Raw genomic sequence first — 22599 nt, 5'->3', positions numbered from 1 at the left:
GTGACAGTAAGAACTCCTTTAAATATATAAAAAGAGAGAAGCCAAAGTGAATAGAGGCCTTCTAGAAAATGAGGCTGGGGAAATAATAACATATAGCCAGGAAATGGCAGAGGAGTTGAATAAATACCTTGCATCAGTCTACATGCTAGAGGACAATAATAGCACCCCAAAATTATTAAATAATCAAGGATGCATGTGTGAATTAAACAGAAAGTACAAGGTTTAAAAGGCCCAAAGTCCCCTGGACCTGATGAGTTGTACCTTAGGATTTTTAGGAAGTACCAACACATACACTGGATGCACTGGTAATCATCTTCAAGGAAGCCTTAGATTCTGGAAAAGTCCCAGAGGTTTTGAAAACCGCCAATGTAACACACTTATTCAAAAAGGGTGAGAATCTAAAAGAACCGGAAATGCAGAGCATTTAGAAATACATAATCCAATCAAGTAAAGATAGCTTCAATAAGGGGGAAATCATGAAAAAAATTATTTGAGTGCTTTGAGGAGGTAACAAGTAGGATGGATAAGAAGAAACAGACCATGTAATTTATTTGGATTTCCAAAAGGCATTTGATAAGATACAACACAAAAGAGTACTTAATCAGAACCGATTATGTTGAGGGTAGTATATTAACATGGATAGAGGCTTGGTTAACAAATAGAAAACAAAAAGTTGGGATGGGGGGGGCATTTTCAGGGTAGCAACCCGTAACAAGTAGAGTGGAATCAATGTTGGGGTCACAATTATTTACAATATATGTGAATGACTTGGGTGAGAAAAGTCAATGCATAACAGTCAAGTTTGTGGATGATGCAAAAGTTGGTGTGAAGGCAACATAATGAGGATGACATAATGAGTCTGCACAGGGATACAGACAGGTTGACTGGGTGGGTGAAAATTTCGTAGTTAGAATATGCAGTTTGGCAGGAAGAATAGAAGACGGAATATTACTTAAATGGAGAAAGACCACTGCCAGAACCCCATTGTCATTAGTACAGCCAGGGCTTGGAGGGCAATGCATCAGAGTGAGGGTTGTTTATCCAAGACTTCGCCACTTACACCTATAGTTAGCATGCCAGGGATGATGGACTCAGGGTTCAAACTATGGGCAGCAAGAGGAGTTTCTAGTTTGGGAGACTTGTTTAAGGGGGAGGTTATGATGTCTTTCGAGCAACTGAGCTGCAAATACGGGTTACCCAGCAGAGATCTTTTCCGTTTTTTTCAGGTTAGGGATTTCATCCAGAAGAAGACTACGTTTCTCACTAAGCCCTATAAGCCCGATACAGAGAGGTTGTTGCTACGTTCCACAAGCACCCTTTCGGTTAGTGCCCTCTATCGCCTGCTGGGTGGCAGGGCCTGGCAGGATATTAACCGGTTATGTGAGGTCTGGGAGCAAGAGCTTGGAGTGAAGATCTCTTCTGAAACATGGGAGAACATATGGGAGAATACTCGAAAGATCTCAATCTGTAACAGGACATGCGCTATGCAGTGAAAAGTTCTGCACAGGGCTCATCTGGCACCAGACCGTCTGGCGAAGTTTAAAAAAGGGGCATCTTCAGTGTGCCCCAAATGTAAACTAAGTGTAGGTACTCTTACCCATTGCTTCTGGACATGCCACAGGCTCTGTGTTTACTGGAGCGCTGCGGTGAGAGAGATAGGGAAGGTATTGGGGACTGAAGTCAAATTAGACCCGATATCTCTCCTCTTAAGTTTACCGAATTTACCATCTTTAGATGGGCATGGGGAGAAACTATTTAATATTCTTGCATACTGTGCACAGAAGAATATTCTGATGAATTGGGTGTTCGAGAACCCGCCGGGCTTGCTGGGATGGCAGAAATTAATTATGGAGCACTTCCCTTGGACTTTTTTTACAAACATGGTACACCACACAACAGACAATTTTTATAAGACATGGCAGCCCTACTTGAGTTATTTGGAAACAGATTTGTCAGTTGTCTTAACTAGGGCATTTGTTTAACTAGGATGGTTAGATTTGTCAAGACCTGGGCCCTGGAAGGGGTCTCCTGAGTTAATACGGGCATATATACAATGCTCCTGTTCCTCTGTTTGGGAGCTTTGCGCTGAGCATAGCTGTTCTGTATTCTGTGGTTTTTTTTTGCTTTTCTTTCTTTTTTTGGTGTTGCTTTGCACAGTGTTCGGGTTTGTTTTGTATTAGAGGATAGGTTAATAGTTAGGAGACAGTAGTTGTATTGTTTTTGTGTTTGTTTTCTTTTTATTATACTGATATTTGTTATTGATTGTATTTTTAAAATAATTTTATATGTTTGTAAAGTTTAAAAAAATTGCTAATAAATATATTTACAAAAAAAATGGAGAAAGACTGCAGAAAGCTATAGAACAGAGGGATTTGGGAGCCCTCGTGCATGAATCACAAAATGCTAGCATCCAAGTTTATTAGTAAATAGGGCAAGTGGAGTGTTGGCCTTTATTTCAAAGGGAATGGAGTATAAAAATGGAGAGAGCTTGCTAAAACTATACAAGGCATGAGTCAGATCACATCTGGAATATGCTGAGCAGTTTTGGTCTCTTTATCCAAGGAAAGATATGCTGGATCAAAAACAGAAATAGCGGGAGAAACTCAGTAGGTCTGGCAGGATCGGTGGACAGAAAGCAGAATCAATATTTCAGGTCCATTGAAGACTGTCCAGAGATGGTTCACAAGGCTGATACCAGCTTTGGAAGGATTTCCTTCTGAGAAGAGGATGAATAGATTGAGCTTGTACCCATTGGAATTTAAAAGAATGAGAGGGTTGAAACATATAATATTCTTAGGGGGACTGACAGGATAGTTGCAGAGAGGTTGTTTCCCTTGTGGGAGAGTCTAGGACCTGAGGGCATAAACTCATTGTAAAGAGGTTACCCATTTAAGACAGAGATGAGGAGGCTGGGTCGCTAAGTGCATTCAAAGCTGAGATACATAGATTTTTAATTAGCAAGGGAATCAAGTGTTACAGGGAAAAGGTAGGAAAATGGTGTTGAAGATTATCAGATCAACCATGATCTCAATGAACAACAGAACAGACTCGATGGGCTGAATGGCCTATTTCTACCCCTACATCGAATGGTCTTCCAACCTGTTCCTATTTTCTATGTTTTTGTACTTAGCCGAACATGTGTTGGTTCTCTGCTGAATCAATACAAAACCGATCCTATTGCCCTCAAACCGTGCACTTTGATTTTCTTCAAGGATTAATCCATCAAGAATGTCAACTGATGAATGGCTGAGGACGAAGTTCTCATATGCAAGAGGTGAAAAGTGAGAGGCCAGTAGTTCGAATTGTGAGAAAGCTGAAGGAACTGTTTCAAGAACTGGAAGCATTGGGATTTTTGCTGCCTCACTGAAGGGCAAGAAGGTGATTCAGAAAGTGCCCTGGGAAAGGAAGGGAGGGGGCAAGATCTGCGGATGTGGGATTGGAAGTGGAAGCTTGTCGAGAGCAAACAGCAGTAAAATGATGGTAAATGTTTCATACCGCAGTGAGTTGACCCTGCTGTGAGCTTTGCTGGCCTGTTAAGGGAAAATAAGAAAAGAATTTTCCAAAGTTCAGGAGGTCATGAGATTGAAACAGTTCTCGTGAGCTGAATAAACACAGCAGCAAGCAGCTGAAGATTTGATAACATGGTAGATTTAAATGCAGAACAATTTCCTGTTTTCCAGAATATATGCATATTGACACTGTAAAACACTACTGACAACACAGAAAGTGGTCTGAATTTCTTACCTTAGGACAGTTTGGTGGCAGTGGTCTTCTGGTATGTGTTAAAGTGGACAGTATTTAAATCTCAAGGATTGTGCTGAGCCCCATCCACATTACTATATCACTGAGAGGTTACTTAAGGGAAGCTGAAATGTTGTCATATGAGGAGAAATCTTCCCATGCTACAAAGGACTCAAAGAGATTTGGACTAGACTGTGTGGAATCCGCAAAGTTAAAAATCACACAACGCCAGGTTATAGTCCAACAGGTTTATTTGGAAGCACTAGCTTTTGGAGCGCTGCTGCTTCATCAAGTGGTTGTGGAGTATAAGATCGTAGGACACAGAATTTATATTATCTTTGCTATAAATTCTGTGTCCTATGATCGGAGGCTCCACAACCATCTGATGAAGGAGTGGCGCTCTGAAAGCTTGTGCTTCCAAATAAACCTGTTGGACTGTAACCTGGTGTGTGATTTTTAACTTTGTACACCCCAGTCCAACATTGGGGTACCTCCAAATCATGGAATCCACAAGTAACTCATCAGAGTTTAATACTTTTCACATCACTTTTCTTCTTCACAAACTCACCAAACTGGCATCTCTGCTTCCAGTAAGCCCACTCCCAGGAGGATGTCAGTATCTACGGTACGGTCAGTAGCTGCTGGGGGTGGGGGGAAGAGGAGGAGCCTTTTGGAGTCTCTCCTTCCTCTTAACAGAAGTGACATCCTGCAGCTTCCACTTGGCTCCCTTTCCACGACTGGGACTCAGTGAGACAGGAATTCAACCCGTGCTGTACCTCACTCCATGATTCTGACAAACAAGAGCCAGCTAAGAGCTGTTCTGCTCAACGAAGGGGTATGAACCCCAATGAGTTTATTCAACATATGCCATTATTTCCCAACCTTGTCACAAATTGCCCTTGCTCTTGTCCAGTCAAACTCTCATTGCTCAATTCCTGCACACCGCTCAAACTCAAAAATACAGGTGGCAGTGCAGCAGCATGAGCAGAGCTTCCCAGGGTTCACCTCTGTGATATTGCCATGCGCAGTCAATGTATCCTTGCTTGGGATTGGAAAAAGATTCGCTGATGACAGTTTCAGGAAAGGGAGAACCTAGTTCCTCCCCCAAACTGTGACAAAATGGCAGCCTGGAGACAAGCACTTCAGTCAGTGCCCATTTACATTTGCCAACATTGTCACCCAAAATAGGAAATAAAATCCTCTCATGAAGGCCTGTGGACAGCAGTCTTTGCAGGATGCATTCTTGGAATGAGAAGATTGCTGGCAACCTGAGGATTTTTAAATCATTCTTGTTGTCCCTGAGGTGGTGAACCTCTCCTTGAACTGTGCCATGTTATTTATATAACAAATGCTATCCTGGGCTTTGTAGGTAAACACAAGGAAGTTATGGTGAAACTTTAAAAGCTACTGGTTTGGTGTCACGTTCTGGGCCTTATACTTTATGAAGGTTATGAGGACCTTAGATATGGTTCTGAAAATATACATGAGAATGAGGTCAGCAACGAGGAGCTTTGGTTATGTGGTTAGATTGGAGAAGCTGGGATTGTTCTCCCTACAGAAGAGAAGATTGAGGGATGATTTGACAGTGGTGTTCAAAATCTTGAAAATCTGGACAGAATAGATCGGGAGAAACTGATCCAATTTGCAAAAGGATTGAGACCAAGAGGACAATGGTTTAAGGTGGTTGGCAAAAGAAGCAACGGCAGGATGAGGCAATACATTTTCTGCAGCAAGCAGTTAGGATCTGGAATCCACTGGTGAAAGTGTGGTGGAGGAAGATTCAATCGGGACTTTCAAAAGAGAAGTCGTTCATTATCTGAAGAGAAAAAAAATGTAGGGCTATCTGGAAAAGGTGGCAGTGTGGGAATGGATGGGTTGTTCTTGCAGACATGGACTCAATGGGCTGAGGAGCCTCCTTCTTTGCTATTACTGTCAAGTCAGTTTTGAATATGAACAGGGTATGGAGCAGCGGTTTGAGAGCTGTTTCTGACATTTGTTTTCCTTTTAATGAAACTTGTATTTATCTTGTTTTAAATGTTTGCCAGTATAAACATGCTTTTAATGTCACCACCAACGATACTGTACTTTGAAGTTGCAAAGTGGATGAGTCACATGACATGGGGGGGGGGGGGTTGAGTGTTGTTTTTTTGCTGGAATTGCCAGCCATTTTATTTTGAAGTTTGTGCTCTCTTACTTTCATAGCTCAACTACCCAGAAAATGGAAACAGGTCACAAACAGCAAAACTTTGCCAATTTAAGTGCTTTGGTCAGATCTGGATAGCTCAGAACAGTTAAGGTATATGTAGGGCCTGGAGGAACCATCGCTTTACTGGCTTTGGTGCAATATTCACATCAGAGGCTGGCTTAGTCACATCCTCTGAAACCAGTGTTGAGCCAAAGGAAAGCTTTCTCTTAAATAATAAAATTAAGAAAAACAAAAAAGATTGCTCCGACGTCCAAAATGAAGAGCCAGGCATCAAAGTGAAAGCAAAAACCATTTTTAAACTTAATGGGATTGAGAAGAGAAAAGTATAAGTAGGTAAAGTCAATATGGAAAGGGAATGAACAAGAAAGGGAATTCAGGAGAAACCTCTTTACTCAGAGAGTGGCGAAAATGAAGAACTCACCCTCACAGGGAGTTTTTGAGGTGGATAACTTGGAATCAGGGGAAGCTTAATAAAAAAATGAAGGAGAAAGGAACAGAAGAAAATATTGATATGATTAGATCAAATAGAGTAGGTGGACGCTTGTGTGAGGCATGGCCATTGCCCTGTTGACCTGTTTCTGCGTCGTAACTTGATGCAACATGATGTCTTTCTCCCTCTCCGCAGTTTGGACTCAATTGGAAAAATGGGAGTCACAAACAAGAGGCCATGGTCTGTCTCGCGAATGGTTCTTCTTGCTCACAATCAGAATGAACAATCAAAAGGCACATTCTGAATTTTTAACTGGACACAAAAAAACCTGTTCCAGTCTCTTCCATACACCTCTGAACAAGCCAGCTTTACATTGGTATATGAGCCACTGCATCATTCTCATCTGCTGTAAGTTTGAGCATTGCCGATGTTCTGTTTAAAATGCCCACTAAAAGAGGGCAAAGGACAGGAAGAATATCTTTATACAACCACAAGAATTGCGGCATTAGGGGGCCATTTGGGCCCTCTAGCCTGCTCTGTCTTTTTGTAAAAGATATGATTGTGGCCTCAACTGCACATTCCTGTTTACTCCCAATGACTCCCTCTTCTATCAAGAATCTATCATGCTCTGTCTTAGAAGTACACAATGACCCAGCCTCTCCATCTCTCTCTGAGGAAGAGAATTGAGACAAACCACCCTCTCTGTGGAAAACAGTCTCATCATCTGTCTTAAATGGGAAACCCCTTATTTTTGGATTGTCTCCTGTTTTCTGTCTCTCCCACAAGATGAAAGATCCTTTCAATACCCACTCTGTCAAGTTCCATCAGGATTTATCTGTTTCAATAAGGTTTCCTCACAAACTTTGTTTCCTCTCATTCTTCTAAAGGAGTGATTCTTCATAATTCAATGTGGCTGCCTTAGAGGTGAAGATGTGGCCAGAGATGTCACCTGGCCATGACAGGACAGGCCGCAAGAAACGTCTGCACGTGCATCGATGATGTCAGTGTGTGTTGTGCATGGTGGCATCATTACCAGTGCACATATGGCTGAGGAAGGATTGGGGTGGTGAGATGAAGGCTTTGGACCCAGCTGGACAAAGGCCAGATGTGAGTAAGATGAGGGAGGCCTGCACCAGGAGCTAGCCTCCTTTTTGCCTGGGGTTAATGTGGAGGCTGGGGTAAGATTGGGAGGCTGCAGGGGTCGTGTGACAGAAAGGCAGGCTGCTAGGAGAAAACAAGAATAGAATTCTCTCTTTTTTTCAGTCATGTGGGTGGCTTTATTTTACATGCAGGATACACCATCTTTAGACAGGTGGCTACTTCTTGTTGCTTGAGAATGACATAAGTTCTCTTTCTGCTCTGTGCCGCCTAGAGGAAGTGTACTCAGGTTCTTTCTAAACTCCAATATGCCCAGCCTGTCCAAGCTTTCCTCAAAGATAGTCACTCACTGCAGGTATCAGATGAGTGAACCTTCCCTGAACTGCTTCTAAGGCATTTATATCCTTTCTTAAATAAAGAAACCAAAACTGTGTATAGTATTACAGGTGTCATCTCAACAATTCTCTGTACAACTGTAGCAAAGCATCCCCACTGTGAAATTCAATTCCTCTTGCAATAAACAACAATATTCCATTTTCCTTCCTACTCAGTTGCTGTACTTGCATTCTGAATTTCTGTGATTCATGTACCAGGACACCCGGATCCCTCAGTGTCTTCAAGGTTTTGCAATCTCACTCTATTTAAACAATGTGCTTTTCTATTCTTTCGACCAAAATGTACAAGCTCACACTTTCCCACATTATACTCCCTGCCAAATGTCTGCTGTTCACTTTAGCTGGCAGCTCTCCCTGTTTAGCTCTATGCTTTCGTTCATCACCCCCCCCGCCCTTACACATTCTGGTTGGCCAGTGTGCAGCCAGATCAGGTATGTAACCTTCTTTATGTTGGTGCTTCTGGTGCAACTGCATGTTGTTGGCCTTTCCATGAAGAGCCATATTAAGTTGGATTTTGACTCACTGAAGTGAATGGGGAGGGGAATGGGGAGGCAGTGTTGGTAGCCTGACAATTAAAATGATCAGTACAGTATGGAGATGCACTTGAGTACAACCTGGTTGAATGCAATTACCTCCATGAGGCTCGAAGCTCGGAATAGCAGGGATAACGACATGATGGAGGAACAGTGGCATGCTGTTCATTTTGATTGCTCCAGACAACAGGCCGCTGAAGTAATAAATGTACCTAGGGAGGAAAAAGATAGCAACGTCAGAAGTCTGGAAGTGAATCCCAATCGAGTCATAGTGAGTTCAGCTATGTTGAGTATCAGGCGTGTAAGGCAAGGCTGGATGGTCTTTAATGTTAAGAGTATAACAGGGAAGACTGATGAGTTAATGGCGTGGATTGACACAGGGAAGTATGATATCATTGCCATCACAGAATCATGGTTCAAGGAAGGGCTGGACTGGCAATTCAACATTCCAGGGTATAGGATCTTCAGGTGAGACAGAGGAGGGTGTAAAAAGGGTAGTGACGTTGCACTATTAATTAAGGAGTCAATTATTGCAACAAGGAGAAATTATATCTTGGAAGAGTCCTTAAACAAGGCTTTGTGGGTAAAACTTAGGTATGTTAAGGGGGCAGTTACTTTACTGCGAGTGTATAATAGGCCCCCAAAGTGTCAGTGGGAAACAGAGGAGCAAATAAGTAGACAGTTTACAGAAGTGTGTAAGAGTAATAATCAGATAATTATATTAGGGGATTTCAACTTTCCCACATAAATTGGGATAGTCATAGTGTTAAGGATTTAAAGGGGGTGGATTTCTTGAAACGTATCCAAGAGTTGTTTACATCAATACACAGAAGGCTCTTCAAGGGACAGCACAGTGTTGGGTCTGGTTCTGGGGAAAGAAGCCGGACAAGTGTTCAATGTGTCAGTCGGGGAACATTTTAGAAACAGCGACCACAACATGGTACGGTTCAACTTTGTTCTGGACAAGGAAAAAGTTGACCTGCAAAAGATAGCTTTGGATTGGGGGAAGGCAGATTTTATTAAACTAAAGCAGGATCTGGCCACAGTAGACTGGGAACAGTACAGGTCCAACATGTACCCTTCACAGGGAAATGTAGGAGCAATAAGTTCAGAGAACCCTGGATGTTTAAGACAATTCAGGACTGGATAAGGAAGAAGAATAGGGCTTTAGCCAGTCCAAAGAGAGCAATTCAGCTGTGGCCCGAGAGGAATACAAGAAGTGCAGGAGGGAACTTAAGAAAGAAATTAGAAGAACAAAAAGGGGGCATGAGAAAGGACTTGCAAACAGGATTATGGGGAATCTTAAGATATTTTACAAATACAAACAGTTGGGCCCATTATGGACCAAGAGTGCAACCTGCATATGAAACCGCAGGATGTTGGTATGGTGTTGAATTAATACTTCTCTCTGGTTTCCACGCTGGAAAAGGAGAATGTAGAGATGGAATTCAGGAAATGGGGCTGTGAGGAATTTGCACAGTTTGACAGAGGAAATGGGGAGGTATTGCAGGCTCTGTCAGGCTTTAAAAAAAAATTCCCTGGTCCGGATGAATTACATCCAGTCTGCTGTGGGAGGCAAGGCAGGAAAGTTCAAGGGCCCTGACACAAATTTTTAATTCCTCTCTGGCCACAGCGGGAAATGCCAGAGGATTGGAGAATGGCAAATGTGGCTCTACTTTTTAAGAAGGGCGGGAGAGCTGAACTAGGAAATTACAGACTGGTGAGTCTCACATCAGTGATATGAAAACTATTGGAGAAAATTCTGAAGGAGTGAATTAAAACCCACTTGGAAAGGCATGGGTTAATTAGGGATAGTCAGCATGGCTTGTTCAGAGGGAGGTCGTGTCTAACAAATTTATTAGAATATTTTGAAAATGTGATCAAGTGTATTGATGAGGGAAGTTTAGTTGATATAGTTTATATGGATTTCAGCAAAGCTTTTGACAAGGTCCCACGTGGGAGATAGATTGAAAAGGTTAAAGCACATGAAATTAAGGGCAACTTGACAAGATGAATCAGAAACCTGGTTTTCTAATAGGATACAAAGGGTAGTGGCAGAAGGCTGTTTGAGTGACTGGAAGCCGGTGTCCAGCAGTGTACCACAAGGATCAGTACTGGGAGCCTTATTGTTTGTTATATACATAAATGATAGAGATGAAAATGTAGGGGGAATGTTCAGCAAATTGCAGATGACGCCAAGATTGGTAGAGTGGTTAATGTCGAAGGTTACAGGAGGTGGTAGGTTACAGGAAGATATAGATGGGTTGGTCAGATGGTACTGAACCCTGATAAGAGCGAGGTGATGCACTTTGGGAGAAGAAACAAGATGAGGGAGTATTTAATGAACAGCAAGACACTGGGTAGCTTAGAGGAAAAGAGGGATCTTGGGTAATTATTCCCAGGTCCTTGAAGTTGGCAGAGCACATGAATAGGATAGTTAAGAAGGCACATGGGACACTTGCTTTCATCAGTCACGGCATGGAGTATAGCAGCAAGGAGGTCATGTTGGAGTTGTACAGGTCAGGCCCCAGCTGGAGTACTGAGTGCAGTTCTGGTCACCTCACTCCAGGAAGGATGTGACAACACGTGAGGGGGTCCAGAGGAGGTTCGCCAGGATGTTGTCTGGGATGGAGAAACTGAGCGTTAAGGAGAGACTAGATGGGCTTGGATTGTTTTCTTTAGAGCAGAGGAGACTAAGGTGGGGACATGATTGAGGTGTACAAGATTATGAGGGGTACAGACAGGGTGAATAGAGAGTCCCAGCTGTTCCCCTTGGTTGAGGGGTCAATCATGGGAGGGCATAATTTTAGGGTAAGGGGCAGGAGATTCTGAGGGGATCTGGGGGAAAAGAAACCTTTCCACTCAGTGGGTGGTGAGACTCTGGAATGCACTGCCTGGGGAGGTAGTGGAGGCTGGAAACCTTACAACCTGTAAAAAATATTTGGATGAGCACTTCAAAAATAACATGCAAGCTTATGGCCTAAGTGCAGGAAACTGGGATTAGTGCACTTTTAGTGGTAGCTATCTTGGTGCAAGACTCAATGGACTGAAGGTCCTTTTTAGCGCTGTTTGCATCTATGAAAAATACCTATGTTTTTGCCTGTGACTTTACCTAACTACCTTCACCCAGTTACAGAAAATAATAGCCAACACACAACATAAAATTTTGCAAACACGTTAACTGTTCACCTCTTAATGTAAGGAATAGACATTGGATACCGTGTTTATACAATAACAGTCCAAGAATACCAGACCCTGCCCCAGCCTCAGCTCACCTGCTGCAGAAACTCTCATCCACGCTCTGACAATGCCTGACTTATACTCCTCAACTTAATGTTTGCATGTTCACGTTCCAAAGCACTTCTGGCTGATCTCTCATATTCTACCTTCTGAAAACATGAGGTCATCCAAAATTCTGCTGCTTGTGCCCTAACTTGCAAATTAATCCTGATCCTGCAATGCCGAATGCTCACTGATCTAACTTGCTCCCAGTTTGGCAATACCCCAGTTTTCAAATCCCTTCACTCCATGGTCTCACCAATCACCACCCCCCCCCCCTCTCTATAATCTCCTCCAGCCTCCAAAATTCTCTGGGAATCTGCATTCCTCCAATTCGGGCCTCTTCAGCATCCTGAATTTAAACGTCCCACCACTGGGACTGTGCCTTGATGAAGGGCTTTTGCCCGAAACGTCGATTTCGCTGCTCGTTGGATGCTGCCTGAACTGCTGTGCTCTTCCAGCACCACTAATCCAGTATGTGCCTTTAGCTGCCTGGGCTGCAAGTTCTGGAATTCCCTCCCTAAATCTCTCCACCTCACTTTCCTCTTTTAAGGTACTTCTTAAAACCTATCTCTTTAACCAAGCTTTTGGTCATCTGACTTAATACCTCCTTATGTGACTCAGTGTCATTGTTTGGTTTCTCATGCTCCTCTGAAGCACACTGAAATATTTAATTACATGAAAGATGGTGTAACTGTAAATTGTTATGGTTTGGTCCTGTCAGTTACAGTTCCGAATCGGTTGGGTCCATTTGTTGACTTTCCCACTGCCATTGCCCCTGGACTTGGAAAGCTCTCTGTTCAATCTCCTGCTCTGCCTCAGTCATTTTGAGAAGGCCCCCACAGGATCCTTTGCTATTTGTGTTGATTAGTTCTTGTCTCTGCTCCAAGTAGTAACATCACTGTTCTCTGGCTTAACTCCATCACGTTATTTGACATCAGTTCATTTCTCAAGATCAGCACGTTCCACAGCGTCTCTGGAGGCAGTTCTCCAGGAGACATGTTGTTCCCACTCTACGTCCTCCTCCCTGGACAGTTAAAAATGGCAACTCAAGCAGTGTGTGTGCGTGCATGCGTGTGTGTTAAAGAGACAGTGTGTGTGTGCATGTGTGTGAGGGTCTGTGTCTGTGTCATTGCCTATCACAAAAGGGGACCACTCTTCCCACCTCCAGTTTGATGATGCCTAATTTTAACATCCTTATTGCCATGCTGAGATCAGGTAGACAGATCTAGGCCTGTTACTGAACTCCCAGTTGCCAGCACTGTTCTGAAACACAGCCTGCAGTGTAAATCTGACACATTCTCAGCAATCCAACCACTCTTTGGAGGATCCTGTCAGTTAGAATATCTTGGGATATATCTTGGAGTCCCATCAGAAAAAGAAACAGTAAAACTTGTGAATGCCTCACACCGGTCTGACTTGTCTTGTATACTTCAAAATGGAGCTGAAATGTGACAAGTAGATTCATTACCAAGTATTTGCAGTTTTTTTTTACTGGCTTTCCCTGAGGTGTCACCCCTGATTTTGCCCATCTATGTTTCCATGGCAGATGAACCCTCTCTCACCTGGTCTGCGAAGGCTGTATTGCAGGAGCCACTTTGTCCTCACAGAATTTCCTCATGGCAAGTGTGCTGAGAGCCTGGTCAGCCCTGCATTAGCAAAACAGAAATGAAAATCTATAAAACTACAGAAGGCCATAGGTTTGAAGCCCAGTCCAGAGACTGGAGCAGATAGTCCCGAGTTCCACTCCAGTGCAGTGCTAAGGGAGTGCTACACAGCAAGAGAGGCGCTATCATTGGGATGAGGCATTAAGTGGAGACTCAGTCTGCCTGTTTAATGCAATGAAAGATGGGGTGTTCAAAAAAGAATAATTTCTCCACTTGATGGTTAAGACTCAAGAAACATCATTAAAAAAATTAATCATTCATATAAGAGCATAAAAAACAGAGCTACACTTCCCCTTCTTCCAATATATAAGACAATGATTGATCTTCTTAACTCCATCTTCCTGCATTGTCCCCATATCCCTTAATTCCCTGCTGTTTTGAACATACTCATTAACTAAAAACCCACAATCCTCTGGTATAAGAATTACAAATATTCAGAAACCATTTTGAGTTAAGACATTCTCCCCATCTAAGTTATGAATTATCCTGAAACTGCGAACCTGTGTTCTGCAGCCAGGGGAAGTATTTTCTCACCATTCTAAGCCCCTTAACAACTTTAGATGTTGAATGAAATCACTTCTCATTCTTTTGTGGCCTAATTCTTTCATTCCAGGAACCAGAAGATTAGATTAGATTCCTTACAGCCCAAGCAGTCCACATTGACCCTCCGAAGAGCAACCCACCCAGACCCATTTCCCTCCAATTAATACACCTAACACCATGGGCAATTTAGCCAATTCACCTGACCCACACATCTTTGGACTGTGGGAGGAAATCAGAGCACCCAGAGAAAACCCACACAGACACAATGAGAATGTCCAAACTCCGCATAGACAGTCATCCAAGGCTGGAATTGAACCTGGGACCCTGGTGTTGTGAGGCAGCAGTGCTAACCACTGAGCCACCATGCAGCCCAAAGGTTTGCTGCACCAGTGTTTTCTGAAACTTTTTCCGGTCTGATCTCATTTTTATGCCTCAGACTTTGTGTCAGCCAAGTGAAATTTTTATTGGGGGGCGGGGGTGAGTTTGAGAGTTGGATGGGAGAGGGGAGCACTTCAGTTGTTGAGTGTAATTGGGGGAAGACGTCCATGAAAAGGCAGAGTCTAGATTAGAGTGGTGCTGGAAAAGCACACTCGGATGCTGCCTGACCTGTTGTGCTTTTCCAGCACCACTCTAATCTAGACTCTGGTTTCCAGCATCTGCAGTCCTTGTTTTTACCCTATGAAAAGGCAGAGATCCTCCAAAAAAAAACTACCCATTCACAGGCTTTCTCACAGCAATAATAGGGCCTCAGAGAGCAGCCCACTAGGCCACGTCCACCAATAAAGCAAACGCATGTGTTTTAAGGGGCCTCGCAGCTGTCAGAAATCAGACTGAACACCATGAGAGTCGTGCTACCTCAGAGTTTGCAATTCCACTGAGATTCACAACCCACAGTTCAGGACACCCTGCTCTAAGGCAAGTATGCCCTTCCTTAGGTAAGGTGACTAAAACTCTACTATTTCTGGGTTCGTATTGTGCGCAAATTACATCAGCCTACATAACCACAGGGATGGCCTTCTAAAAAGGATCTTATTGGTTGTACTGTCCTAAGAATGTGACAAGGCTCCAAATAAAAGCTTTATGCCTAGGTTACCTTGAGCACATTGGTGTCTACAAATGGAATCATTTGAAGTGAGTCATCCTGCACTTTCTCGTCTAGACGGTGCAGCAAAGTACATGGGGGGGGGCGTTCGTTTCCACCTGCTGACAATTACTGGCCTATAATGTGAGGGTAAGAAGCGTTCACGGGTGAACACTATCTATTGGAATTCCGAATAAGGTCCATTTGCACGTGCTTTTCATCATGCCAGTGGCTGACTGGGCCCTGGCTTAGAGTGGCAGGGAACCCTCAATAAACTGACCCCTTCAAATTTTATGCGAAAGTTGTAGATGCTGGAGATCAGAGTCAAGATTAGAGTGGTGCTGGAAAAGCACGGCAGGTCAGGCAGCATTGAGGAGCAGGAAAATCAACGTTTTGGGCAAAAACCCTTCATGATTCCTGATGAAGAGCTTTTGCCAGAAATATCAATTTTCCTACTCCTCGGATGCTGCCTGACGTGATGGGATTTTCCAGCACCACTCTAATCTTGACCCTTCAAATTTTATCCTGCTGTCCTGTTTGACAACTGCCTTTGGCATCTCCTGGCACCATCATCTCATAGTGTAGTTACAAATCCAGTGTTTCCCATTCAAATCAAGTGCTCACCCTGCAGAGATCTTGCTGTAATGCATGTATGCTGCAATGATCACTCCTGTTCGACCTTTGTTGCCCTGTTGAGATACAAGTGTAAAGATGGTTATTGTAATCAACTCAATACCATTTACAGCTGTTCAAAACCATGAGGAGTCTGATAGCAATAAATTGTTCCCACCAGCAGAAGGGTCGAAATATGGAGGCAAAAAAAAACCAAAGGCAACTTGAGGAAAATAGTTGTTACGCAGTGAGTAGGTAGGATGTGGAGTGCACTGCCTTCAAAACAGAAATGGATAATTATCCAAAGAGAAAATAAAATGCATGGCCGCAGGGAAACAGTGAGCAAGTGGGACTGTTCTTGCAAACACCCAGTATCAATATGATGGCCTCCTTCAATGCTGTAACCATTCTGTGATTCTACAGGCACTTGGCCATGCTGTAGTTCAATCCTGCAGAACAGAGTTGGGGTGGCATGCTACTCCACTCGAAATCAGTACCCACTCCTGAGAATAAAGCTTTGCTGGCTCTGACAGCCTGGTATAGTTTGGCTTGTCACCACAGTGCCCAGCCCTCCAAAGTCACAAAGGTTTAACCCTCAGTGAACCTCCAAGGTTGGGGAGAATCAGACTGACTTTATCTGAACAGGAGGGGCTTGTGTGTAGGCAAGGTCAGGCTCGACTGAAACACTACACGACTGATCAGTCTCACCATGTTTCACTGCTCATGCCAACATATACTGGGTGAAATAATGAAGGCCAATGGCACTATTGAAAGGCAGTGCCTTTAGGAGAATGGGGGATGTGGGGGGAGGGCAGCATGGACAATAAATTGCTACCTACAATTGGACCTTAATAGTGGATTCAGGACATTGGGGCTCATTTAACTCAAGCAATAAACCGATCTAATCACTGCAGCTACCAAGTAGGGTTGGTTTGCGTCAGCATTTTCTGGGAGACTCAGGTGTCTATTTGTCCTGAGATTAAGGGGGTGAAAAAATCCAAGATATTAAAATTGGATAATCTGGGCACTTCTGCGATCTGGTTTCACGTGGAACCAAAGTTCTACTCCAGATTGTGAGAGTGGAAGTCCTGAAGTGAGTTTTCAGTGTTTAGGTTCTATGTCCTTGAGGGTCACAACCAGTGCACCCAACACCCCTTCATATCAATGGCAAAATGTAATGATGCTACATTCTTTGCAACAATGCTTTAGGATTTTACAATTGATGTAGTTTTCAATCTATCCAATCAAGTCAGCTGAAGTCATTTTAATAAAAACACTCTGAAGCTGATGGCAATAAGTCTTCAACTTGGCAACACTCCAAGCTGTGGCCTGTGGAGGGGGTGCAGTGTACCATATTAAAAAACAGCGGCCTACTTTTGCAGGGTTGGACATGCTCAACTGGGTATTTCCCATCAGTCAGGAGGAAATAATTTGCAGTAACACTGAGGAGACATGGAAGGTTTCCTGCCCCGATTTTCCTTTCTTGGTCTCATCAGGAGCCCTTGCACACTGACCTTGCAGTGTAGAACCACGACATGATGAGAGTCTGAGTTCAGCCACATCTCCATGGCTTTGCAGATGGCACAGATCTTGTCCAAGGGAGGGGCATGAAAATCAGGCCAGCCAAAGTCATGAACCTGGAAATCAAAAGCACAACAGCACATCAGAGTCCCAGTTTGGGAGGGAGTGCAGTTATAGAAGGTATAGAGGTGTTAATGACACAAACATTTAATCTGATGCTTCAAATTCACTGAGTGGCACCAAACTGCAAACTGTGACTGGCCACAAGCTAAGAATACTGCGCACTTCCTGGACTATACCAGATTCCATGGTGCTTGTATGAGAACAGAAGAAATAGGAGCTAGAGTGCACCATTTGGCCTGCCAAGCCTGTTCCACCATTCAATAAAATTGGGGTTGATCATCTACCTTTCTCCACTTTCCTGCACCATCCCTGAGTTCGCTAGTACCCCGTAAACTTACTTACCTCAGTACTGAACATACTCAATGGCTGGGCTCTCTGGGAGACAGAATTCCAAAGCTGCACAATTCTCTGAACCAAGACATTTTCCCTCCCCTCAGTCCTAAATGGCTGACCTTTTATCCAGAGACTGTGCCCCCAACATTCTAGATTCCTCTGCCAGGGGAAAACGACCTCTGAGTTTCGACCGTGTCAAGCCCCTGCAAAATGTTATGTTTCAATGGGATCATCTCTCATTATTCTAAACTCCAGGGATAAGAGGCTTACCCTACTTAATCTGTCTTTTCTTATTCATTCATGGGATGTTAGTGTTGCTGGCTCGGTTAGCAGTTATTGGTCTGGAGAAGGTGGTGGGTGTTAAGCTGACATCTGGGACCGCTGCAGTCCAGTGGTGTAGGTATCCCACAGTTTGGAAGGGAGTTCCAGGATTTTCACCCAGCGATAGTAAAGAAACAGCAAGATAGTTTCAAGGTGGTGTGTAGCTCGGGGTGGAACTTGCAGGTGGTGGCGTCCCCATATATCTGCTGCCCTTGTCTTTCTAGGTAGTAGTGGTCATGTATTTGGAAGGTACTGTCAAAGGATGATCCCTTCATTCGGTCTAGTGAACCTTCATTGCACTCATTTTGAAACAAGTACAGGATCACACATGCTGTCAGCTTTAAAATGGAGAGGTTTGCATTTTCAGTCAGTCTTAATCTCACATTGGTCGAAACTCGAATTTACTTTAGAACTACAAATGTCTGAAAAACAAAATGAGAATTCACACAGACGTACCTTGGGGTTGAGTCTGCAAATGTCTTGCCTCTTTTCGGAGAGATTGAAAAGCTATGAAAGAAATGAGGTTATTTTAGATTGATTGAGTGAGGGGGTGCACTGGTATCATACAATCCATATAGTGCGGAAGCCGGACTTTCGGCCCAGCAAGTCCATACTGACCATCCAAAAAAGCATCGCACCCAGACCCACCCCCCTACCCTGTAACCCTGCATTTCCCATGGCTAATCCACCTAGCCCTGGTCACTATGGGCAATTTAGCATGGCCAATCCACCCTAACCTGCACATCTTTGGACTGTGGGAGGAAACCTGAGCATCCGGAGGAAACCCATGCAGATACAGGGAGAACATGTAAACTCCACACAGTCGCCTGAGAATAGAATCAAACTCAGGTCCTGGCGCTGTGAGGGAACAGTGCTACTCACTGAGCCACTGTGCCGTCCAAGGATGACATGGTGGTGCCTATTAGTAACTGAGAATCATTGTGAATGGCTCAATTGCCTTGGATACACCATGGGTGATGGCATATTCTTGTATGGGCTAGGAGGGAGCCCTAGTTGTTGCAAATCAATTTTAAACCACAACCCCTCATCATACAATGCAGAAAACATGTCAGAACAAAAGCCAAGTGTTTCTATTTCTGCTCTTGTGAAAGCACAAGTTTCTGCCCATTCACTTGAAAATCAATGGGAAATCAGGAATGCAGAGACAGAAAACCTCAATCACATTTTTAACCCAGCACCTTCTACAGCCACTCTGCAACCTCGCTACTAAATTCCCTTGCTACTGCTCATTCTCAGATTACATGTATGGGAATTTCTCAAAATACCAAGTTAGCAAGCAAAAGAAGCCGTTCAGCCCATCGAATTCATGCTGCACTCTATAGAACAATCTGTGGTATTCACAGGAAGATGCAAACGACCACAAATTTCGATCAATTAATTGCAAAGGCAGCTGGTCCCACTCAGGGATCCTCTTGGAACCTTTTGCAGCTTTTTTCGCTATTGTTGTGAAGTTTTTTTTGATGGAATATTTTGCTTTAGTTTTTGCCAGTGATATCAGTAGGGTAACTGAGATGATGCCAAGTTAAACTCAGCACTGAACCAATCCCGACTTAATGACTGTATCCATATATCTGCTGATCTCTATTAATTCAGCTCTATCTCATTTGCAATTTCAGTAATTCCTTCGTGTTAAGATGATGCCATAGGTACTTGCTGTTCAGACAAAAACATCAACTCAAAAGTGATAGACAAGGAGGAGATGTTAATCATAATTCAATAGAACTGCCAGCAGAACTAAATCTCCAAGAGCATCAAGGACCAGTGGGGATTACCAATGAAGGTTGAGAAAATACTTTCTTCGTATATTGGTCCTGCTCTTGGTTTTCTCTTCTGCCAGACTCACACCAGGATTTGTACAATTGTGCAGGGACCAGCAGTTCTGCAATGTCTCAACCAAGTCACTGCATCCTATGAACTACTTGGTGGGGGCATTGGTGCATCCTGCACATCTTTGCACCCCCAATGGTACGCATAACAAAACTGCCCCCTTCCACCTCCATAACATTGCCTGACCTCAGTTTATTCACCACTGAAACCTTTTTCTCTGTCTTCATTGCCTCTAGATGTGACTATTCCATCACATTCCCAGTTAGTCTCCCATATTCGATCATTTGCAAATTTGTGGTCACAAAAATTCTCTTAACTCACACCAAGTCCCATTCCCCGATCTCCCTTGTAATCGCTAACATACAATGGCTCTTGGTCAAGCTGCATCTTGATTCCCATTCTTGTTTTCAAACACCTCCATGGTCTCAACCCTCCTGATCTCTATAATCTCTTCCAGCCACATAACCTTCCAAGATAACTGTCGTCCTCTAATTTTGGCCTGTTTGTGCATTCCCGGTTACTATTGTTCCACCAATGGCAGCTGTGCCTTCAGTTTCCTGGGTGCTAAGCTCTGGAATTCCCTCCCTACACCTCTCCATCTCTCTTTCCTCATTTAAGGCAGTCCTTAGAACTTATCTCATAATCTGAACTAACATTTCCTCATGTGCCTTGGTGTCTTACTTTGTTTTATCATGCTTCTGTGAAGCACCTTAAGCCTTTTATATGAATATAAATTGCTGCTCTAATCACCAGAAAGCCACTACCCCCAAGGGCTGATTTCAACCTTTCTGATGCAAAAAGGTCAAAGAGATGGGAGGACAACACTAATTTTAAATCCCTGAGCTCTCGCTCAGGTCAAAACAGCACACATTGAAGATGAAGCCGGTGACCTTCTCAATCTATGGGACTCTGCCACACTGAACCATCGTGACACCACATAATAGTCTTAAAATGTGCTCCACACGTAGATTACTGAATCCTTATTATGAAAAGGATATAGAGGCAGTGGAGAGGGTGCAGGGAAGATTTACAAAGATGATCTTGGAAATGGATGTGGGCATTTTTATCAGGAAAGGATTGAAAGACTGGGTGTCTTCTCTCCTGGAGGAGACACATGGAGGTCTTTAAAATTATGGAGGATTTTGATAGAGTAAATACAGAGAGAATGTTTCCTCTTCTGGGCAAAAGCAGAACTGGAGATCATCAATACAATAAATCCTCAAGAAATTCAATACAGAATTCAGAACAAACTTCTTCACTTGCAGTGAGAACCCACTACCACAGGGTTGAAGTGAATGGTATAGTTGCATTTCAGGGGAAACCAGATAAGTAGCTGAAGGAAAAGAAAGAACAGAAATTGCTGGCAAAGCTCAGCAGGTCTGGCAGCAGCTAGGGGAAGAAAGCAGAGTTAAAAATTCGAGTCTGGTGACTCTTCATCAGACTTTGTTGGACTCGCAACATTAACTCTGCTTTCTTCCCCCAGGTGATGCCAGACCTGCTCAGTTTTGCCAATAGTTTGTTTTTGTTTCAGATCTCCAGTATCCACAGTTGTTTGTTAGATTTAAGTGTCTGAAGGAGAAAGGAATAGAGAGTTACAATTACAAGCTTAGATGAGGAAAGATAGGAGGAGAGCCGAGTGGAGCAGTAACATCAGCATGGACTAGTTAGACTAAATGTCCTGCTCCTGTGCTGTGTATCTTATGTAATTATTCAGTATTACAACTGTATGTAAAAACGTAGAAAAACAGTCCAAAGTGTGCATTTTTGCAGGAACCTGCTACAAACCAATTTCACTGACTGCCCTGAGCTGCTCAATTTTGAAAAATGGGAACTCACTAAGTAGCTGTCTCCATGTTTGGATTTCAGCATCTGGGCCACCTCTTTCAGATTACTGCGGTATCGTTGCTCCTCAAGCACTGGTGGGAAGAAGACTGAAATAATCCGCTCTGTGATGTATGTCAGGTCAAAGTCGTAGTTTCGCTCCATGACGTGGTCCACACTGAAGCTCCTGCTCGAAAACAAGATGGCAAGTCTTGATTACAATCTGACATCGGGGCAACAGCGGCCATGGGCTCATCAAGTAGTGTTAATGTTAAACTATGAAATTAGTAACTCAAATGTCACAAGATCAAATTCATCCCTGATTTAATCCACTAATCTTTTAAGGCTAATGAAACCTCCAATTGATGCACTCACGTGGTCCTGCGGAGGGAGGCTGCTTCATTTGACTGTCCATTACTTTAGTCCTATATTATTCTTGTTTATTATTCTGCATTCTTGTTACAGAGGCAGGAAACAAGAGGCAGGAGTGTCTTTGGGGGCTGGGGGTTGGGGTAGTGCTCACTACAGTTAATTTTTTCTTGTAGGCGAGCCCTGAGTCACCATGGAGATGGGTTCACTGATAAAACAAAGGTCATAGGTGTGGTCTTCCAGCTTCAGAGATGAAACCTGGCTGCAGTGTAAGGTAAGTAACTGAAAGGGTGTTTCAACAAGAAGGTGCCTACTCAGCATCTTCTTAAAACATTATATAATGCAAGTACAGGAAGCAACCAAGCCAACGATGTTGGTGGTATGGGGGTTGGGGTAATTCAAGCTCCTCCACAGGGCAGCTTGTCCTGAACCACCACAGGTTGATGGGGACAGCCTGTATTACTTTGCACAGCAGTTCCAGCAGCGCCCGTTTCTGAGTTCTGGAACTACCAGCCAATCAGATTGACCAACAGCTCTCAAAACATTTCCATGGGGTGGGTTTGAGTAACACACACACACACACACACACACACACACACACACACACACAATCTCCTTTTCTTATTATTTAGAGACACTCCCTTGACAAGAGGAAGTGTCAACCAGGCTTTGGGAGTC

The 22599-nt window shown here is 43.5% G+C and overlaps 1 protein-coding gene across 7 annotated transcripts in view; it reads right to left on the bottom strand.

Annotated features, from left to right (window-relative positions):
* The window catches only part of LOC140471293 (tensin-2-like), a 283909-nt gene that overhangs the window by 67456 nt on the left and 193854 nt on the right, over positions 1 to 22599 (bottom strand). For all 7 annotated transcript variants that reach the window (XM_072567285.1, XM_072567283.1, XM_072567286.1 and 4 more), the window contains 6 exons: positions 21568 to 21739; positions 18340 to 18390; positions 17100 to 17222; positions 15598 to 15662; positions 13248 to 13331; positions 8503 to 8615 (listed from right to left, as the gene is read on the bottom strand). In XM_072567285.1, coding sequence (XP_072423386.1) covers positions 8503 to 8615; positions 13248 to 13331; positions 15598 to 15662; positions 17100 to 17222; positions 18340 to 18390; positions 21568 to 21739 — 608 coding nt within the window. The remainder of the gene's footprint in view (positions 1 to 8502; positions 8616 to 13247; positions 13332 to 15597; positions 15663 to 17099; positions 17223 to 18339; positions 18391 to 21567; positions 21740 to 22599) is intronic.

Source organism: Chiloscyllium punctatum, chromosome X (assembly GCF_047496795.1).
Source record: "Chiloscyllium punctatum isolate Juve2018m chromosome X, sChiPun1.3, whole genome shotgun sequence".
Classification (NCBI taxonomy): Eukaryota; Metazoa; Chordata; class Chondrichthyes; order Orectolobiformes; family Hemiscylliidae; genus Chiloscyllium; species Chiloscyllium punctatum.
Note: the sequence above shows the minus strand (reverse complement) of the source record. Positions and strands in the feature narration are given on the sequence as shown.